The sequence below is a fragment of the Pristiophorus japonicus genome, chromosome 3 (genome assembly GCF_044704955.1).
Source record: "Pristiophorus japonicus isolate sPriJap1 chromosome 3, sPriJap1.hap1, whole genome shotgun sequence".
NCBI lineage: Eukaryota > Metazoa > Chordata > Chondrichthyes > Pristiophoridae > Pristiophorus > Pristiophorus japonicus.
Window position 1 is genome coordinate 5957994 of NC_091979.1, and position 22099 is coordinate 5980092.

Below are 22099 nucleotides of genomic sequence, written 5' to 3' on the forward strand. Positions count from 1 at the left end.
AATGACAAAGCAAAACAATTACCAATAATTGCTGGTTACGCTCTGAAATTGTTGAACTCGATGTTGAGTCCAGAAGGCTGTAAAGTGCCTGAACGAAAGATGAGGTGCTGTTCCTCGAGCTTACGTTGAGTATCATTAGAACAGGGTAGGAGGCTGAGAACGGAGAGGTCAGAGTGGGACAAAGATAACATAAGCATTAGGAGCAGGAGTCAGCCATTCGGCCCCTCGAGCCTGCTCCGCCATTTAATGAGATCACGGCTGATCTTCGACCTTAACTCCACTTTCCTGCACTATCCCCATACCCCTCGATTCCCTTAATATCCAAAAATCGATCGATCTCAGCCTTGAATTTACTCAACAACTGAGCCTCCACAGCCCTCTGGGGCAGAGAATTCCAAAGATTCACCACCCTCTGAGTGAAGAAATTCCTCCTCATCTCAGTCCTAAATGGCCGACCCCTTATTCTGAGACTGTGACCCCTGGTTCTAGACTCCCCAGTCCGAAGGAAACATCCTCCCTGCATCTACCCTGTCAATCCCTGTAAAGAATTGTGTATCTCTTTGATTTTCCATACACATTATTTTCTTATCATTTAATTGATAGTCCCTTTGTGTTTTTGTCCCCATGTGAAGCACTTTGCATATCTCTACATTTCATCTGCCACCTGTCTGCCCAATTCCCAAGTATATTCAAATCCTCCTGCAGCTTATTCTGTTTGGTTTTACAACCTACCACCTTCAACAACAACAACCATAACCTGAATTTATATAGCGCCTTTAACATAGTGAAACGTCCCGAGGCGCTTCACAGGAGGGTTATGAGATAAAACAATTTTGTACCGAGCCGCATAAGTAGAAATTAGGGCAGGTGACCAAAAGCTTGGTCAATGAGGTAGGTTTTAAGGAGTGTATTGAAGGAGGAGAGAGAGAGGTAGAGAGGCGGAGAGGTTCAGGGAGGGAGTTCCAGAGCTTGGGGCCCAGGCAACAGAAGGCACGGCCACCGATGGTGGAGCGATTATAATCAGGGATGATCAGGTGGGCAGAATTAGAGGAGCGCAGACATCTCGGGGGGTTGTGGGACTGGAGGAGGTTACAGAGATAGGGAGGGGCGAGGGCCATGGAGGGATTTGAACATAATATCATCTGCAAATGTAGCCACTACACTTGTGGCTCTTAGCTCCAGATCACTTATGAAGATATTAAACAAAAGAGGTCCCAAAACAGAGCATTGTGAGAACTCTGGTCCAGGCTGATAGAACCTCAGGGACATGGTACAGGAAATGCTATCAGTCAAACAATTACAAACTCATTGTAAAATATTTCCATTCATTCCTGTTTTCTTTATTGTCAGTATTGGCCTTTCCAGAGAAACTGTCTAAAGGCGTTACTGAAATCTAAGTGCGCCATCTTATTTATTCGTTCCTGGGATGTGGATGTCGCTGGCCAGGCCGGCATTTATTGCCCGTCCCTAGTTGCCCCTTGAGAAGGTGGTGGTGAGCCACTTTCTTGAACCGCTGCAGTCCGTGTGGTGAAGGTGCTCCCACAGTGCTGTTAGGGAGGGAGTTCCAGGATTGTGACCCAGCGACGATGAAGGAACGGCCGATATATTTCCAAGTCAGGATGGTGTGTGACTCAGAGGGGAACGTGGAGGTGGTGGTGTTCCCATGCGCCTGTTGCCCTTGTCCTTCGAGGCGGTAGAGGTCGCGTGTCGCATATCCACTGCCTAAACCCAACCATACTACTTTACCTTAAAAGGAAAAGGAAGTGGGGTAGCATTGCTGGTTAAAGAGGAGATTAATGCAATAGTTAGGAAGGACATTAGATTGGATGATGTGGAATCTATATGGGTAGAACACCAAAGGGCAAAAAACGTTGTGTACAGACCTCCAAACAGTAGTAGTGATGTTGGGGAGGGCATCAAACAGGAAATTAGGGGTGCATGCAATAAAGGTGCAGCAGTTATAATGGGTGACTTTAATATACATATAGATTGGGCTAACCAAACTGGAAACAATACAGTGGAGATAGATTTCCTGGAGTGCATAAAGGATGGTTTTCTAGAGCAATATGTCGAGGAACCAACTAGCGGGGAGGCCATCTTAGACTGGGTGTTGTGTAATGAGAGAGGATTAATTAGCAATCTCATTGTGTGAGGCCTCTTGGGAAAGAATGACCATAATATGGTGAAATTCTACATTAGGATGGAGAATGAAACAGTTAATTCAGAGACCATAGTCCAGAACTTAAAGAAGGGTAACTTTGAAGGTATGAGGCGTGAATTGGCTAGGATAGATTGGCGAATGATACTTAAGGGGTTGACAGTGGATGGGCAATGGCAGACATTTAGAGACCGCATGGATGAACTACAACAATTGTACATCCCTGTCTGGCGTAAAAATAAAAAAGGGAAGGTGGCTCAACCGTGGCTATCAAAGGAAATCAGGGATAGTATTAAAGCCAAGGAAGTGGCATACAAATTGGCCAGAAATAGCAGCGAACCCAGGGACTGGGAGAAATTTAGAACTCAGCAGAGGAGGACAAAGGGTTTGATTAGGGCAGGGAAAATAGAGTATTAAAAGAAGCTTGCTGGGAACATTAAAATGTACTGCAAAAGCTTCTATAGATATGTAAAGAGAAAAAGGTTAGTAAAGACAAACGTAGGTCACCTGCAGTCAGAATCAGGGGAAGTCATATCGGGGAACAAAGAAATGGCAGACCAATTGAACAAGTACTTTGGTTCAGTATTCACTAAGGAGGACACAAACAACCTTCCAGATATAAAAGGGGTCAGAGAGTCTAGTAAGCAGGAGGAACTGAGGGAAATCCTTATTAGTCGGGAAATTGTGTTGGGGAAATTGATGGGATTGAAGGCCTATAAATCCTCACGGCCTGATGGTCTGCATCCCAGAGTACTTAAGGAGGTGGCTTTGGAAATAGCGGATGTATTGACGGTCATTTTCCAACATTCCATAGACTCTGGATCAGTTCCTATGGAGTGGAGGGTAGCCAATGTAACCCCACTTTTTAAAAAAGGAAGGAGAGAGAAAACAGGAAATTATAGACTGGTCAGCCTGACATCGGTAGTGGGTAAAATGATGGAATCAATTGTTAAGGATGTCATAGCAGCGCATTTGGAAAGAGGTGACATGATAGGTCGAAGTCAGCATGGATTTGTGAAAGGGAAATCATGCTTGACAAATCTTCTGGAATTTTTTGAGCATGTTTCCAGTAGAGTAGACAAGGGAGAACCATTTGATGTGGTGTATTTGGATTTCAGAAGGCTTTCGACAAGGTCCCACACAAGAGATTAATGTGCAAAGTTAAAGCACATGGGATTAGGGGTAGTGTGCTGACGTGGATTGAGAACTGGTTGGCAGACTGGAAGCAAAGAGTAGGAGTAAATGGGTACTTTTCAGAATGGCGGGCAGTGACTAGTGGGGTACCGCAAGGTTCTGTGCTGGGGCCCCAGCTGTTTACATTGTACATTAATGATTTAGACGAGGGGATTAAATGTAGTATCTCCAAATTTGCAGATGACACTAAGTTGGGTGGCAGTGTGAGCTGCGAGGAGGATGCTATGAGGCTGCAGAGTGACTTGGATAGGTTAGGTGAGTGGGCAAATGCATGGCAGATGAAGTATAATGTGGATAAATGTGAGGTTATCCACTTTGGTGGTAAAAACAGAGAGACAGACTATTATCTGAATGGTGACAGATTAGGAAAAGGGGAGGTGCAACGAGACCTGGGTGTCATGGTACATCAGTCATTGAAGGTTGGCATGCAGGTACAGCAGGCGGTTAAGAAAGCAAATCGCATGTTGGCCTTCATAGTGAGGGGATTTGAGTACAGGGGCAGGGAGGTGTTGCTACAGTTGTGCAGGGCCTTGGTGAGGCCACACCTGGAGTATTGTGTACAGTTTTGGTCTCCTAACTTGAAGAAGGACATTCTTGCTATTGAGGGAGTGCAGCGAAGGTTCACCAGACTGATTCCCGGGATGGCGGGACTGACATATCAAGAAAGACTGGATCAACTGGGCTTGTATTCACTGGAGTTCAGAAGAATGAGAGGGGATCTCATCGAAACGTTTAAAATTCTGATGGGTTTAGACAGTTAGATGCAGGAAGAATGTTCCCAATGTTGGGGAAGTCTAGAACCAGGGGACACAGTCTAAGGATAAGGGGTAAGCCATTTAGGACCGAGATGAGGAGAAACTTCTTCACCCAGAGAGTGGTGAACCTGTGGAATTCTCTACCACATAAAGTTGTTGAGGCCAATTCACTAAATATATTCAAAAAGGAGTTAGATGAGGTCCTTACTACTAGGGGGATCAAGGGGTATGGCGAGAAAGCAGGAATGGGATACTGAAGTTACATGTTCAGCCATGAACTCATTGAATGGCGGTGCAGGCTAGAAGGGCCGAATGGCCTACTCCTGCACCTATTTACTATGTTTCTATGTTTCTATCACACCCTCATAGTAAACCAGTAGATTGACAAAAGCTCCCCTTCATGAACTCATGTAGGATATCTTTTATGATTTTATCACTATCTGGATGCCCCATATCCTTATCTTTAATAAGGGTTTCCATAACGTAACCCACCATGGGCATCAGACCCACTGGTCTGTCGTTCCATGGGTCACTTTTGCTACCCTTTTAAACACAGCAGTAACATCATGGAGAACAGTGGCACAGTGGTTATGCTGGTGGCCTAGAGCTCGAAGAGCTCTGGACTTAATGATCCAGCGACCTGAGTTCAAATCCCACCATGGTAGCTGGGAAATTTAAATGGACTCCTCCTGTTCCTGTGTAACAGGCTCGAGGTGCTGAATGGCCTCCTCCTGTTCCTGTGTAACAGGCTCGAGGGGCTGAATGGCCCTCCTCCTGTTCCTGTGTAACAGGCTCGAGGGGCTGAATGGCCTCCTCCTGTTCCTGTGTCTCGAGGGACTGAATGGGCCTCCTCCTGTTCCTATGTAACAGACTCGAGGGGCTGAATGGCCTCCTCCTGTTCCTGTGTAACAGGCTCGAGGGGCTGAATGGCCTCCTCCTGTTCCTGTGTAACAGGCTCGAGGGGCTGAATGGGCCTCCTCCTGTTCCTGTGTAACAGGCTCGAGGGGCTGAATGGGCCTCCTCCTGTTCCTGTGTAACAGGCTCGAGGGGCTGAATGGCCTCCTCCTGTTCCTATGTAACAGGCTCGAGGGGCTGAATGGGCCTCCTCCTGTTCCTGTGTAACAGGCTCGAGGGGCTGAATGGCCTCCTCCTGTTCCTATGTAACAGGCTCGAGGGGCTGAATGGGCCCCCCTCCTGCTCCTGTCCAACTTTGGCTACTACTGCGCGAGACATGATTGTGCCGTTGGACAAATGTTTGGCAAAGAACATGCTTGAGGGTCACGAGCGAGGGCCGGGATGTGTGGGGGATTGTTTCAAAGCACGGGTTGGATGTCAGTGGCCACCGGTGGATGTTCCCATTGGCCAGTCTCTGCCTCGCGAAGCCCGCAGCCATTGTTCTAACAGGTTTGTGTTTGTGTTTTTGTTTCCAGCGTTCCCTCATCAACTACAAATCGTCCATGGTTATGAGGTCCATCCCCGAGCTGGTGGAGGACACATCAGGCCACGTCAACATCGGAATCCCCAAACACCTGAAGCAGCAGCGCCTCTCCTCGGTCCTCTCCTCGTCCTCCGACTCCGATGAGATCGACGAGTTCCCCTTCATCCCCATGCCGCTGCAGACCGAGCTGCTCGCCTCCCGCCTGCCTGTGCACCAGATCCCGCGCCAGGAGGAGGAGGAGGAGGAGCCGGCGGAGGAGGAGGAATCGTCGGAGAAGCAGAACGGCGGGGGCCCGGGCCTCAGCGCGGCGCGACTCTCCCCGGCCGCCCCCGCCCGCCCCGGCCCCCTGCCTCCCCCGCCCGCCCCGGCCCCGGAGCAGGCCGAGGGCCCCGACAAGCGGAAGGAGAACGGGGAGCCGCGGCCGGAGGGTGGCGGGGTCAGGCCGCGGCCCAAGCTCGCGCGCAAGCGCTCGACGGAGGCGGAGCCGGCCGGCTCCTCGGACGAGGAGGAGGCGCCCAGGAAGCCGGGCGCTCCCAAGCGGGGGCTCCGCAAGGGGGCGAGCATCGACACGCCCGACGGGCTGCGGGCGGAGGCCGCCTCGCGGCGGGGCGAGCTGCGGCGGGGCAGCTCGGCCGACAGTGCCCTGGCGCTGCTGGGGGCACAGGAGGGCGGGGTGGGCACGGAGCCGGGGGCCGGAGGAGGAGGAGGAGGCCCACAGCCGGTGGTGGACGAGGGGCCAGGCCGGCTGAAGAAGTCGGCGTCCATGGAGCTGCCGCGACGCAGCCCCAGCCCGGGGAGGCTGGATGAGTTGGCGGCCCAACGCCGCAAGGGCGGCCCGGCCCAGGAAGACTACGCCCTGAAGCTGGAGCTGATGAGGCAGAGGCTGCTGAGAGGGGGCTCGGTGGACAGCAAGATGAGCGGGCTTCGGGGCCCGCTGCTGGAGCACCTGGGCATCCCCGACGACCCCAAGCAGCGCTCCTCCTCGCTGGAACGCCACACCCTGCGGCCCCCCAGGCCAGACAAGATGGCCGCCGGCCCGCCCCGCCTGGCCCGGGCGGCCTCCAGCGAGAGCGCGCCCAGCGAGGAGGCGGCCGAGGGCCGGGTCCTGCGCAAGAGCGCCTCCTTCTCCCAGGGCGAGCCGGCCGTCCTCCACCGCCGGCTGGGCGCCCCGCTGGAAATCCCCCAGCTCCAGACTAATTCCCGCCACAGCCCCGAGCCCACCTTCCCGCTGAAAGAATCGCCCTCCCTCTCCGCCCTGACCGACCCCTCCAAGTTCGACACCTCCCGGCCCCCCACGCCGGTGCGCGGCGCCACGCCCAAGGAGGCGGGCCAGAGACCCCCCACCCCCGAGATCAAGGTGGAGGCGGCCCCTGAGTCCCCCAAGGCCGAGGAGCAGAAGGCGGAGGTGGAAGGGCCCTACAGGAAGACCATGATCGGAAGGACCGCCGTCATAACCCACAGCAACCTGTCGGCCGAGCCTGTCCTGCCCCCCACCACGCCCGAGGACGAGCCAGCCGAGGCAGCGGCAAGCAAGGCCGGTCAACGCAAAGCCGGCTTGCCTTCCGCTCTGGTCCCAGCGGCTTCCCGAACAGACCAGCAGAGGAGACTTGACCAGCAGAGGCCCGGCCAGCAGAGGCCTGGCCAGCAGAGACCCGGCCAGCAGAGACCCGACCAGCAGAGACCTGACCAGCAGAGACTTGACCAGCAGAGACTTGACCAGCAGAAACCCAGCCAACAGAGACCCACCCGAACCCAAGCGCCCCTCCAACCTCCAGCTGAGGAGATCAAACCTGCCCTCGTCCCACCGCTGGGCCAGCCCGGCGGTCAAGCGGCTCCGACCCCAGACCTGGTTGGTCCTACGCCGCGCGCCCCTCCCTCCCTGACCTCCGGGGCAGCGGCGGCGTCTCGGGGCGAGGTGGCGGCCAAGTCCCAGCAGGGCCCCGCCCCGTGGGTCGTCCAGCTGTCGCCCCCATCGCCCCCCGCCGAGACCGGTCGGAAGGCCGACCCGGCGGCTCTCCAGCCCGCGGCCGCGGCGCTCCAGCACCCGGCCGTCTTTGCGGCCACCCGGGAGAGCCCGGTGCCCCGCGAGGGGAGCCCCAGCCCGCCCGAGACCCCCGCGGGCGAGGCCGGGACGCCCGCTCTCGCCCCGCAGGAGGCCGCCGCCGCCGCCGCCAAGGACCCGCCCGCGGCCAAGATGAAAGTGAAGTCGTCCAGCTTGGGCCAGTTCCTCAACATCGAGAACATCGAGTCCGAGGAGCTGTTCGAGGCCAAGTTCAAGCGGGCCCGCGAATCCTCGTCCCTGACACGCAGCCTGAAGCACCTGATGAGGCCCAAGTCGGAGGAGAAGTTGGGGCAAGGGCCCCAGAAGGGGGAGAACGTGTACCGCCCTGGGGTGACGGGGGCGCCTTTACAGGTCTTGAAGGGGCCGGAGGCGTTCCTCAACCATGGGGAGAGGAAGTCGAGGTCCCGGTCCGAGCAGAACATTCCAGAGGCCGCGAAGGACTCCAGCTTCGTCAGGAAACTGTCGCTGCGGTTCAAGGGGGCGCCGGCCAGCGAGAGGAAAGAGGAGAAGGCCAGCGCAGATCAAACCGGCCCGGCGGCAGAAGCTGGAGGGCGCAAGCTCTCCTGGTCGTTCGGGAGGGGCGAGGCCAAGGAGCAGCCCCCCGAGCCCCTGCCCGGGCCCCCCAGGAAAGAGCGCAGGAACTCGCCGGCCTTGGCGGTGCGCAGGAAGATCGAGTCGACCATCTCGGGCATCTCGCTGCGTTTCGCCCGGAGCCAGTCGGAGGAGAGGGTGCAGGAGGTCCCCGGGGAGCCCGCCGCCCCGGCCCAGCGGGAGGGCAAGCGGGGCGGAGGTCCGTTCCTGTCCCTGCTGCGGAGGGCCACCTCGGAGGCCGGCTCGCTGAAGAAGGTGGGAATCCCCCAGAACCAGCTGGCCATGCAGACCCGCCCCACCCCCTCCTCGGAATCGCTGCAGTCGGAGACCAGCGTGTCCTCCAAGCAGGACAAAGGTAAGGAAGCTCCTTCCCTCGGTCATCTCGCCCCGTGCTGCTCCGAAACCAGCTGGGTCCCGACATTGTCCAGTGTAGACACAGGCCTTTCTCAGTCAATGGCAACTTTCACCAGTGATTCGGACATACCCTGAACAATTATTTACAGCCCAGACACAGGCCGTTCGGCCCAGCGGGTCCGTGCCGGGGTTTATGCTCCACACCAGCCCCCTCCCACCCCTCTCCATCGCCCCCCCATCCCCATATCCCTCTATTCCCTTCCCCCTCATGTGTTTATCCAGCTTCCCCTTAAATGCATCGAAACTATTCGCCTCAACCCCTCCCTGTGGCAGCGAGTTCCACATTCTCACCGCTCTCTGGGTAAAGAAGTTTCTCCTGAATTCCCCATTGGATTTATTAGTGACTGTCTTATATTTATGGCCCCGAGTTTTGGTCTCACCCGCAAGTGGGAACATCTTCTCTACATCTACCCTCTCGAACCCCTTCATTAGTCGAACGACCTCTAACGGATTACCCATCGGCCTTCACTTTTCCAGAGAAACCAGTTCCAGCCTGTTCAATCTTTCCCGATAGTTATAACCTCTCAGTTCTGGTATCATTCTAGTAAACCTTTTATGCACCTTCTCCAGAGCCTCTATATCCTTTTTATAATATGGCGACCAGAACTGTGCCCAGTAACTCCAAGTGTGGTCCAACCAAGATTCGATACAAGTTTAACATAACACATAAGAACATAAGAAATAGGAGCAGGAGTCGGCCATTCGGTCCCTCGAGCCTGCTCCGCCATTTAATACGATCATGGCTGATCCGATCATGGACTCAGCTCCACTTCCCCGCCCGCTCCCCATAACCCCTTATCCCCTTATCAGTTAAGAAACTGTCTATTTCTGTCTTAAATATATTCAATGACCCAGCCTCCACAGCTCTCTGAGGCAGCGAATTCCACAGATTTACAACCCTCTAAGAGAAGAAATTCCTCCTCATCTCAGTTTTAAATGGGCGGCCCCTTATTCTAAGATCATGCCCCCTAGTTCTAGTCTTCCCCATCAGTGGAAACAGCCTCTCTGCATCCACCTTGTCGAGCCCCCTCATAATCTTATATATTTCATAGAAACAGAAATTTAAAGCGCAGAAGGAGGCCATTTCGGCCCATCGTGTCCGCGCCGGCCGACAAAGAGCCACACGGCCCTCGGTCAGCAGCCCTGAAGGTTACATATAAACCCATGAACAATGAACAATGGCGGACAGGTAAAGAGCACCCAGCCCAACCAGTCCGCCCCACACAACTGCGACACCCCTTACACTGAAACATTCTACACTCCACCCCAACCGGAGCCATGGGATCTCCTGGGAGAGGCAAAAACCAGATAAAACCCCAGGCCAATTGGGGAAAAAAATCTGGGAAAACTCCTCTCCGACCCATCCAGGCGATCGACACTAGTCCCGGAGATCACCCTGACCGTAATCTATTCCCTGCAGTACTTACCATTATATCTGCACCGTCCAACAAAAGGTCATCCAGTCTAATCCCAATTACCAGCTCTAGGTCCCGTAACCCTGCAGGTTACGGCACTTCAAGCCCATCCAACCATCTCTGAGAAGTGGTGAGGGTTTCTGCATCCACCACTCTTGCGGGTGGGGGGAGGAGGGGGTCCATGGAAATGTGTTCACGGGCGAATGCTGATCGCAATATGGATCAGTCCATAGTACAGGGCATCACACTGAGCTCCTCGGCAACATTCCGTCGTTTCACACCTTCCGAGGTTGCGGGTCCCAATGGCGGTGGTGAAGTGATTGTTAGAACACCCAGTGCCCCACCATGCCAGCCTGCGCCTCCTACTGGATGGGTGCCACTAGGCAGACCCGGGCGAGGGGAAAGAGAAGCCGACCAGCCTCTCCTGAGATGCAGCCTTTAGCAGATGTTAATCAGGTTCTGTCATTGGGTGAGGAGATGCCCTTAAAAGATCACTCGTGGCAGCCGTCAGTAAGGTGCGTGATGAGGGAGCGACACTGTCGGGAGAAATATCAGCACTGAGACGGGAACTGAGGGCGGGCATTTCAGAGAGTGTGCAAACGATGGCAGATGCCATGAGGGAACTAGCTTCTGCAATGAGGGCACAAAGGCCGGATACTCAAACGCCACTCCCACTTCAATCCACGCACAGCCACCGGTGAGACCCAAGCCAGGCCCCCCCCCCCACCATCAACGACCCTATGAAGAAGTGCACTTTCCCCGAGATGTGGGTGAGGGATGGGTGCAGCCTTTCTTTGCTGTTGTCGCTGCTGTTGTTGTTGTCGTTGAAGTGCATTGTAAAATATCCAATAAAAGATATTTTGCATTAAGACTGAATCATGTTCCATTAGGACCACACAGCATTTAGAGACAGCTGTAAAAAGTAAAAACCCCTCACCCCTACAGTCATGCGTGCCTACCATCCCAAGCCCTGGCGGGAGGCATAGCCAGTGCGTTCTGCAGTCGGCAAGGTGGGACTGCTTTATTTTCAGCAGCTGATTTATCTTTCATTTAGTTTTTGATGTTGTTGTGCTGAAGATGTTGTTCTGATGCTGTGAAGTGTTTACAGCTTTAGAATCCTCTAACTCACCTTCCCCCCCCGCCCCCCTGCAATCTCTGGCTACCTGCGCTGAATGTAGGTAAGGTTTTTCTGTACCTACAAAAGTGGCCACATACACTGGCCTAAGTTAGTTTGGAGTAAGTTTTAGATGGCCAAATTTGCTTCTATGGCCAAAAGAGGCGTAATTGGCTGGTCACGCCCCCTTTTGGAGAAAAAAAATGAAACTAGAAAAAAACCTAACTAACTGACTTATACTGGAGCAAGTTAAATAGGGAAATTTGCAATTTTTAAGTTACTCCAAAAAAAGCTATTTACTCCAAAAAAAAACGGGACAACTCCAGGGGAAATTTGAGCCCTATATTCCATTTGCCATGCTCTTGACCACTCACTTAGCCAGTTTATATCCCCTTGAAGTCTCTTTGCATCCTCCTCACAACTTACATTCCCACCGAGCTTTGTATCATCCAAATCATTGATATAGATTGTGAATAGCTGAGGCCCAAGCCTTGTGGTACCCCACTAGTTACAGCCTGCCCACCCGAAAATGACCCATTTAATCTGACTCTCTGTTTTCTGTCCGTTAGCCAATCCTCAATTCATGCTAGTATATTACCCCCAATCCCATGAGCCCTAATTTTGTTTAGTAACCTCTTGTGTGGAACCTTGTTGAAAGTTTTGTGAAGGTACAAGTACACCACATTCACTGGTTCCCCCTTGTCTATTCTGCGAGTGACAACCTCAAAAATCTCAACAGATTTGTCAAACATGATTTCCCTTTCAAAAATCCATGTTGATCCTGCCCAATCCTAGAAAGGAAAAGGAGGCGGGGTGGCGTTGCTGGTTAAAGAGGAAATTAATGAAATTGTAAGGAAAGACATGAGCTTGGATGATGTTGAATCAGTATGGATGGAGCTACGGAATACCAAAGGGCAGAAAACGCTAATGGGAGTTGTGTACAGACCTCTAAACAGTAGTAGTGATGTTGGGGAGGGCATCAAACAGGAAATTAGGAGTGCATGCAATAAAGGTGCAGCAGTTATAATGGGTGACTTTAATATGCACATAGATTGGGTTAACCAAACTGGAAACAATACGGTGGAGGAGGATTTCCTGGAGTGCATAAGGGATGGTTTTCTAGAGCAATATGTCGAGGAACCAACTAGGGGGGAGGCCATCTTAGACTGGGTGTTGTGTAATGAGAGAGGATTAATTAGCAATCTCGTTGTGCGAGGCCCCTTGGGGAAGAGTGACCATAATATGGTGGAATTCTACATTAGGATGGAGAATGAAACAGTTAATTCAGAGACCATGGTCCAGAACTTAAAGAAGGGTAACTTTGAAGGTATGAGGCGTGAATTGGCTAGGATAGATTGGCGAATGATACTTAAGGGGTTGACTGTGGATGGGCAATGGCAGACATTTAGAGACCGCATGGATGAACTACAACAATTGTACATTCCTGTTTGGTGTAAAAACAAAAAAGGGAAGGTGGCTCAACCGTGGCTATCAAGGGAAATCAGGGATAGTATTAAAGCCAAGGAAGTGGCATACAAATTGGCCAGAAATAGCAGCGAACCCGGGGACTGGGAGAAATTTAGAACTCAGCAGAGGAGGACAAAGGGTTTGATTAGGACAGGGAAAATAGAGTATGAGAGGAAGCTTGCAGGGAACATTAAAATGGACTGCAAAAGCTTCTATAGATATGTAAAGAGAAAAAGGTTAGTAAAAACAAACGTAGGTCCCCTGCAGTCAGAATCAGGGGAAGTCATAACGGGAACAAAGAAATGGCAGACCAATTGAACAAGTACTTTGGTTCAGTATTCACTAAGGAGGACACAAACAACCTTCCAGATATAAAAGGGGTCAGAGGGTCTAGTAAGAATGAGGAACTGAGGGAAATCCTTATTAGTCGGGAAATTGTGTTGGGGAAATTGATGGGATTGAAGGCCGATAAATCCCCAGGGCCTGATGGTCTGCATCCCAGAGTACTTAAGGAGGTGGCCTTGGAAATAGTGGATGCATTGACAGTCTTTTTCCAACATTCCATAGACTCTGGATCAGTTCCTATGGAGTGGAGGGTAGCCAATGTAACCCCACGTTTTAAAAAAGGAGGGAGAGAGTAAACAGGGAATTATAGACCGGTCAGCCTGACATCAGTAGTGGGTAAAATGATGGAATCAATTATTAAGGATGTCATAGTGCATTTGGAAAGAGGTGACATGATAGGTCCAAGTCATCATGGAAATCATGCTTGACAAATCTGGAATTTTTTGAGCATGTTTCCAGTAAAGTGGACAAGGGAGAACCAGTTGATGTGGTATATTTGGACTTTCAGAGGGCTTTCGACGGGGTTCCACACAAGAGATTAATGTGCAAGGTTGGAGCACATGGGATTGGGGGTAGTGTGCTGACGTGGATTGAGAACTGGTTGTCAGACAGGAAGCAAAGAGTAGGAGTAAATGGGGACTTTTCAGAATGGCAGGCAGTGACTAGTGGGGTACCGCAAGGTTCTGTGCTGGGGCCCCGCTGTTTACACTGTACATTAATGATTTAGACGAGGGGATTAAATGTAGTATCTCCAAATTTGCGGATGACACTAAGTTGGGTGGCAGTGTGAGCTGCGAGGAGGATGCTATGAGGCTGCAGAGTGACTTGGATAGGTTAGGTGAGTGGGCAAATGCATGGCAGATGAAGTATAATGTGGTTAAATGTGAGGTTATCCACTTTGGTTGTAAAAACAGAGAGACAGACTATTATCTGAATGGTTTCAGATTAGGAAAAGGGGAGGTGCAAAGAGACCTGGGTGTCATGATACATCAGTCATTGAAGGTTAGCATGCAGGTACAGCAGGCGGTTAAGAAAGCAAATGGCATGTTGGCCTTCATAGCGAGGGGATTTGAGTACAGGGGCAGGGAGGTGTTGCTACAGTTGTACAGGGCCTTGGTGAGGCCACACCTGGAGTATTGTGTATTGTTTTGGTCTCCTAACTTGAGGAAGGACATTCTTGCTATTGAGGGAGTGCAGCAAAGGTTCACCAGACTGATTCCCGGGATGGCGGGACTGACCTATCAAGAAAGACTGGATCAACTGGGCTTGTATTCACTGGAGTTCAGAAGAATGAGAGGGGATCTCATAGAAACGTTTAAAATTCTGACGGGTTTCGACAGGTTAGATGCAGGAAGAATGTTCCCAATGTTGGGGAAGTCCAGAACCAGTGGTCACAGTCTAAGGATAAGGGGTAAGCCATTTAGGACCGAGATGAGGAGAAACTTTTTCATCCAGAGAGTGGTGAACCTGTGGAATTCTCTACCACAGAAAGTTGTTGAGGCCAATTCACTAAATATATTCAAAAAGGAGTTGGATGTAGTCCTTACTACTAGGGGGATCAAGGGGTATAGCGAGAAAGCAGGAATGGGGTACTGAAGTTGCATGTTCAGCCATGAACTCATTGAATGGCGGTGCAGGCTCGAAGGGCCGAATGGCGTACTCCTGCACCTATTTTCTATGTCTATGTTTCTATGTTTCCAGGCAACGAGTTCCAGATCCCCACAACCCTCTGCGTAAAGAAGCCCCCCCTCAAAACCCCTCTAAACCTTCCACCAACCACCTTAAAACAATGCCCCCTCGTAATAGACCCCCTCTACCAATGGAAATAGACCCTTATTATCCACTATGTCCAGGCCCCTCAATATTTTTTACACCTCAATGAGATCTCCTCTCAACCTCCTCTGTTCCAATGAGAACAAACCCAGCCTATCCAATCTGTCCTCATAACTAAGATTCTCCATTCCCGGCAGCATCCTAGTAAATCTCCTCTGCACCCTCTCTCGCGCAATCACGTCCTTCCTATAATACGGCGACCAGAACTGCACGCAGTACTCCAGCTGTGGCCTAACCAAAGTATTATTGGCAGGGGGATGGGAATCTATGCAGGGAGACAGAGGGAAGTAAAAAGGCAGCAGAAGCAAAAGGTAGGAAGAAGATAAGGAAAAGTGGAGGGCAGAGAAATCAAAGGGCCACATTACAACATAATTCTAAAAAGACAAAGAGTGTTAAAAAAACAAGCCTGAAGGCTCTGTGTCTCAATGCGAGGAGCATTCGTAATAAGGTGGATGAATTAACTGCGCAGATAGCAGTTAACGGATATGATGTAATTGGGATTACGGAGGAATGGCTCCAGGGTGACCAAGGCTGGGAACTCAACATCCAGGGGTATTCAATATTCAGGAAGGATAGACAGAAAGGAAAAGGAGGCGGGGTAGCATTGCTGGTTAAAGAGGAAATTAACGCAATAAGATCGTAATAAGATCACCTCTCAATCTTCTGAACTCCAATGAGCAGAGGCCCAACCTGCTCAACCTTTCCTCATAAGTCAACCCCTTCATCTCCGGAATCAACCTCGTGAACCTTCTCTGAACTGCCTCCAAAGCAAGTATATCCTTTCGTAAATATTGAAACCAAAACTGCACGCAGTATTCCAGGTGTGGCCTCACCAATACCCTGTATAACTGTAGCAAGACTTCCCTGCTTTTATACTCCATCCCCTTTGCAATAAAGGCCAAGGTACCATTGGCCTTCCTGATCACTTGCTGGACCCCATCTCACCCCATCAACATATCCTTCGATTCCTTTCTCCCTCATGTGTTTATCCAGCTTCCCCTTAAATGCATCGATACTATTCGCCTCAACCCCTCCCTGTGGCAGCGAGTTCCACATTCTCACCACTGGCAGGAAATCGCTTTGAGACGTCCGGTGGTCATGAAAAGCACGACAGCAATCCAAGTCTTTCTTTACTTCATTAGCTATAAAAGGCTGTGGGACATCTTGAGCTCATGAAAGCAGCTGTATAAACAAATGATCTTTCTTTAACTCCACACAATTCCTCCAATGTCCCATCACCCCTCCCACCAACCATTGCGTCTATTTGAGTGTGGCGATTAGTTTTTCACGTTTCTCTTGTGTCCACTAGATGTCGCCACTGGTGGACAAGCATTGTGTAGCAAGGGAGTGTGAGAGTGATATTTTCACCATCGTGCAATAGCACAAGTGGCACCAGAGCTGAAGGGTGGGCTTCCCATCAGTCTAATTTCGAGACTTGTTTTTTTATCTGCAGCGTCTACTCATGGGGAGCGAAGATCGCGGTGGGATCGATGGGGGTTCTCCAGAATGAGGAGGGACAAGGCAATATCCCAACCCAATATCTCACTGGCTGTAGCCGCGGAAGATATCTCAATGCTCTATCACAGGAGCGCTTCAGGTAATGGAGAGGGAGCTTTACTCTGTATCTAACCCCCTGTACCTGCCCTGGGAGTGTTTGATGGGACAGTGTAGAGGGAGCTTTACTCTGTATCTAACCCCCTGTACCTGCCCTGGGAGTGTTTGATGGGACAGTGTAGAGAGAGCTTTATTCTGTATCTAACCCCCTGTACCTGCCCTGGGAGTGTTTGATGGGCCAGTGTAGAGGGAGCTTTACTCTGTATCTAACCCTGTGCTGTACCTGCCCTGGGAGTGTTTGATGGGACAGTGTAGAGGGAGCTTTACTCTGTATCTAACCCCGTGCTGTACCTGCCCTGGGAGTGTTTGATGGGTATCGAGGGAGCTTTATTCTGTATCTAACCCCGTGCTGTACCTGCCCTGGGAGTGTTTGATGGGCCAGTGTAGAGGGAGCTTTACTCTGTATCTAACCCATGCTATACCTGCCCTGGGTGTGTTTGATGGGCCAGTGTAGAGGGAGCTTTACTCTGTATCTAACCCGTGCTGTACCTGCCCTGGGAGTGTTTGATGGGCCAGTGTAGAGGGAGCTTTACTCTTATATCTGTTGGTATTTTTACAGGCTGTCCAACTCTGGTTGAACATTGTCCTGGAGGTTTGTTGCCTGACCTCTAACCTAATGAAATAGCCTATGTTCCCATCTCTAAGAGTTTTGTAATTAATAAACAAAAGTGTCAACAGAAAATGAAAGAACCCACAATATGTGTATTGCCTGGTGATTGTTGCTGTGGTGTCTGACGGCAGTGTTGTGGAGATTAATCTTCAGTTCCCGCAGACTCCAATGCAATGCTGGAGGGTTGGTGCCACTGTGGTTCGGGGGCGAGGCTCTGTACGTTTAGTTGCTGCGCATTGGCTCGCTGTCAGAATGTGCAGTTCACCGATGCTTGAAGAGGTTTGTCGTTGGTTGTGTTCACAGATTTCCCGCCTGTCTTCCACGTTAAGCTGAAAGATCACATGCTGCTGGATGGTGACCCGCTGACACTCTGCAGTTTACCAGCAGGAAGCCCATCGCCAAATGTCACCTGGTCAAAAGGTCCGTTTGTTACTGGTTCACCTCCTCTCACCTTCACCTCTCGCTCCACCAAACACCTTGGTCTCTGAGATATCATGGCCCTCTGTCGCTGTGATGTCACACCCTCTGTCGCTGTGATGTCACAGAATCTGTCGCTGTGATGTCACACCCTCTGCCCCGTGATGTCACACCCTCTGTCGCTGTGATGTCACACCCTCTGTCCCTGTGATGTCACACTCTCTGTCCCTGTGATGTCACACCTTCTGTCGCTATGATGTCACACCCTCTGTCGCTGTGATGTCACGCCCTCTGTCCCTGAGATGTCACGCCCTCTGCCCCTGAGATGTCACTCCCTCTGTCACTGTGATGTCACTCCCTCTGTCGCTGTGATGTCACGCCCTCTGTCACTGTGATGTCACGCCCTGTGTCACTGTGATGTCACTCCCTCTGTCGCTGTGATGTCATGCCCTCTGTCACTGTGATTTCACACCCCTCCCTCTCCTTGCCCTGCCCCTATTGCTGTCCCGGCCCTATCCCGGCTTTACCCACAGTTGTGTCTGTGTTTCCCTTTCAGACCAGCGGTCCCTTTTATCCGACGATCGGATTAAAATCATCTCCTGTGCCGACGGCCGGCAGCTAGTGACCATACTGAAGAGCTCGAAGAAGGACGTTGGCGTCTACGAGTGTGCAGCTACCAACCCGCTGGGCATGGCCAGCAGCTGCTGCACCGTGTCCCTGGCCCGTAAGTGCCTGGACAGTAAAGGGCCGAGTGACCGCAATGGTGGCCTCTCCCCACACTCACTGGGCCTTCCCCGGAGACGTCCCACACTCACTGGGCCTTCCCCGGAGACGTCCCACACTCACTGGGCCTTCCACGGAGGTTTCCCACACCCACTGGGCCTTCCCTGGAGGCTTCCCACACCCACTGGGCCTTCCCTGGCTTCCCACACTCACTGGGCCTTCCCTGGCTTCCCACACTCACTGGGCCTTCCCTGGAGGTTTCCCACACTCACTGGGCCTTCCCTGGCTTCCCACACTCACTGGGACTTCCCTGGCTTCCCACACTCACTGGGCCTTCCCTGGCTTCCCACACTCACTGGGACTTCCCTGGCTTCCCACACTCACTGGGCCTTCCCTGGCTTCCCACACTCACTGGGCCTTCCCTGGCTTCCCACACTCACTGGGACTTCCCTAGCTTCCCACACTCACTGGGCCTCCCCTGGCTTCCCACACTCACTGGGACTTCCCTGGCTTCCCACACTCACTGGGCCTTCCCTGGCTTCCCACACTCACTGGGCCTTCCCTGGAGGCTTCCCACACTCACTGGGCCTTCCCTGGCTTCCCACACTCGCTGGGCCTTCCTTGGCTTCCCACACTCACTGGGCCTTCCCTGGAGGCTTCCCACACCCACTGGGCCTTCCCTGGCTTCCCACACTCACTGGGCCTTCCATGGAGGCTTGCCACACTCACTGGGCCTTCCCTGGAGACGTCCCACACTCACTGGGCCTTCCCTGGGGGCTTCCCACACTCACTGGGCCTTCCCTGGCTTCCCACACTCACTGGGCCTTCCCTGGCTTCCCACACTCACTGGGCCTTCCCTGGAGACGTCCTACACTCACTGGGCCTTCCCTGGAGGCTTGCCACACTCACTGGGTCTTCCCTGGAGACATTCCACACTCACTGGGTCTTCCCTGGAGACGTCCCACACTCACTGGGCCTTCCCTGGAGGCTTGCCACACTCACTGGGCCTTCCCTGGAGACGTCCTACACTCACTGGGCCTTCCCTGGAGACGTCCCACACTCACTGGGCCTTCCCTGGAGACGTCCCACACTCACTGGGCCTTCCCTGGAGGCTTGCCACACTCACTGGGTCTTCCCTGGAGACGTCCCACACTCACTGGGTCTTCCCTGGAGACGTCCCACACGCACTGGGCCTTCCCTGGAGACGTCCCACACTCACTGGGCCTTCCCTGGAGGCTTGCCACCCTCACTGGGTCTTCCCTGGAGACGTCCCACACTCACTGGGCCTTCCCTGGAGGCTTGCCACACTCACTGGGTCTTCCCTGGAGACGTCCCACACTCACTGGGTCTTCCCTGGAGACGTCCCACACTCACTGGGCCTTCCCTGGAGACGTCCCACACTCACTGGGCCTTCCCTGGAGACGTCCCACACTCACTGGGCCTTCCCTGGAGACGTCCCACACTCACTGGGCCTTCCCTGGAGACATCCTACACTCACTGGGCCTTCCCTGGAGACTTCCCACACTCACTGGGCCTTCCCTGGAGGCTTGGGCCCCTGTGATCTCTGGGACTGGATCCCATCCCCTGAGCGGGTTGGAGAAGAATTGTCCAGAGTATTTTTACCCTTATTGGACCTGGGGCTAATTCTCTGGGGATTTATTTGTCTCCTCGAGGAGATGACATGGCTGCATGGGGGGAGGGGAGGAAGTATCAAGTCAGGATGCTCTGGTCATCGTGGGTGTGGGGCAAGGCTTGATGGAACTGCACATATAGATATCAGACAGTCAGTAATAAATCCAATGGGGAATTCAGGAGAAACTTGTTTACCCAAAGAGGGGTGAGATGCATGAATGCATTTAAGGGGAAGCTGGATCAACATCCCTGCAGGGTTACGGACCTAGAGCTGGTAATTGGGATTAGACTGGATGACCTTTTGTTGGCCGGTGTAGATATAATGGGAAGTACTGCAGGGAATCGAATACAGCCAGGGTGATCTCCTGGATTAGTGTCGATCGCCTGGATGAGTTGGAGAGGAATTTTCCCAGATTTGTTCCCCAATTGGCCTGGGTTTTTATCTGGTTTTTGCCTCTCCCAGGAGATCCCATGGCTCCGGTTGGAGTGGAGTGTAGAATGTTTCAGTATAAGGGGTGTCGCAGTTGTGTGGGGCGGACTGGTTGGGCTGGGTGCTCTTTGCCTTTCCGCCATTATTCATTGTTCACAGGTTTATATGTAACCTTTAGGGCTCTTTGTCGGCCGATGTGGACACGATGGACCGAAATGGCCCATTTCTGCGCTGTAAATTTCTTTAACACAGATTTAAAGTAATTGGTAAAAGAGCCAGAGGGGAGAGATGTGGAGAATGTGTTTACCCAGCGAGTTGTTGTGATCGGGAACGCACTGCCTGAAAGGACGGAGGGAGCAGATTCAGTAGTGACTTTCAAGAGAGAATTCGATAAAGAAAGAAAGACTTGCATTTAAAAACATAGAAACATAGAAAATAGGTGCAGGAGTAGGCCTTTCGGCCCTTCGAGCCTGCACCACCATTCAATAAGATCATGGCTGATCATTCCCTCAGTACCCCTTTCCTGCTTTCTCTCCATACCCCTTGATCCCTTTAGGTGTAAGGGCCATATCTAACTCCCTCTTGAATATATCCAATGAACTGGCATCAACAACTCTCTGTGGCAGGGAATTCAATAGGTTAACAACTCTGAGTGAAGAAGTTTCTCCTCATCTCAGTCCTAAATGGCCTATCCCTTATCCTAAGACTGTGACCCCTGGATCTGGACTTCCCCGACATCGGGAACATTCTTCCTGCATCTAACCTGTCCAGTCCCATCAGAATTTTATATGTTTCTATGAGATCCCCTCTCATCCTTCTAAACTCCAGTGAATAAAGGCCCAGTTGATCCAGTCGCTCCTCATATGACAGCCCAGCCATCCCGGGAATCAGTCTGGTGAACCTTCGCTGCAGTCCCTCAATAGCAAGAATGTCCTTCCTCAGACTAGGAGACCAAAACTGAACATAATATTCCAGGTGAGGCCTCACTAAGGCCCTGTACAACTGCAGTAAGACCTCCCTGCTCCTATACTCAAATCCCCTAGCTATGAAAGCCAACATACCATTTGCCTTCTTCACCGCCTGCTGTACCTGCATGCCCACTTTCAGTGACTGATGAACCATGACACCCAGGTCTCATTGCACCTCCCCCTTTTCCTAGTCTGCCGCCATTCAGATAATCTGCCTTCGTGTTTTTGCCCCCAAAATGGATAACCTCACATTTATCCACATTATACTGCATCTGCCATGCATTTACCCACTCACCTAACCTGTCCAAGTCACCCTGCAGCCTCTTAGCGTCCCCCTCACAGCTCACACCGCCACCCAGTTTAGTATCATCCGCAAACTTGGAGATATTACACTCTATTCCTTCATCTAAATCGTCAATGTATATTGTGAAGAGCTGGGGTCCCAGCACTGAGCCCTGCGGCACCCCACTAGTCACTGCCTGCCATTCTGAAAAGGACCCGTTTATCCCGACTCTCTGCTTCCTGTCTGCCAACTAGTTCCCTTTCTACGTCAGTACATTACCCCCAATACCATGTGCTTTGACTTTACACACCAATCTCTTGTGCGGGACCTTGTCAAAAGCCTTCTGAAAGTCCAAATACACCACATCCACTGGTTCTCCCTTGTCCACTCTACTAGTTACATCCTCAAAAAATTCCAGAAGATTTGTCAAGTATGATTTCCCTTTCATAAAACATGCTGACTTGGACCGATCCTATCACTGCTCTCCAAATGCGCTGCTATTTCGTCCTTCATCATCGATTCCAACACCTTCCCCACCACCGATGTGAGGCTAACCGGTCTGTAATTACCCGTTTTCTCTCTCCCTCCTTTTTAAAAAAGTGGTGTTACATTAGCTACCCTCCAGTCCATAGGAAC

The 22099-nt window shown here is 52.0% G+C and overlaps 1 protein-coding gene across 1 annotated transcript in view; it reads left to right on the forward strand.

Annotated features, from left to right (window-relative positions):
* The window catches only part of LOC139260440 (striated muscle-specific serine/threonine-protein kinase-like), a 458414-nt gene that overhangs the window by 361650 nt on the left and 74665 nt on the right, over window positions 1–22099 (forward strand). The window contains exons 30-33 of the mRNA XM_070877003.1: window positions 5538–8553; window positions 16240–16383; window positions 17314–17430; window positions 17984–18151. Of these exons, the coding sequence (XP_070733104.1) occupies window positions 5538–8553; window positions 16240–16383; window positions 17314–17430; window positions 17984–18151 (3445 nt within the window). The remainder of the gene's footprint in view (window positions 1–5537; window positions 8554–16239; window positions 16384–17313; window positions 17431–17983; window positions 18152–22099) is intronic.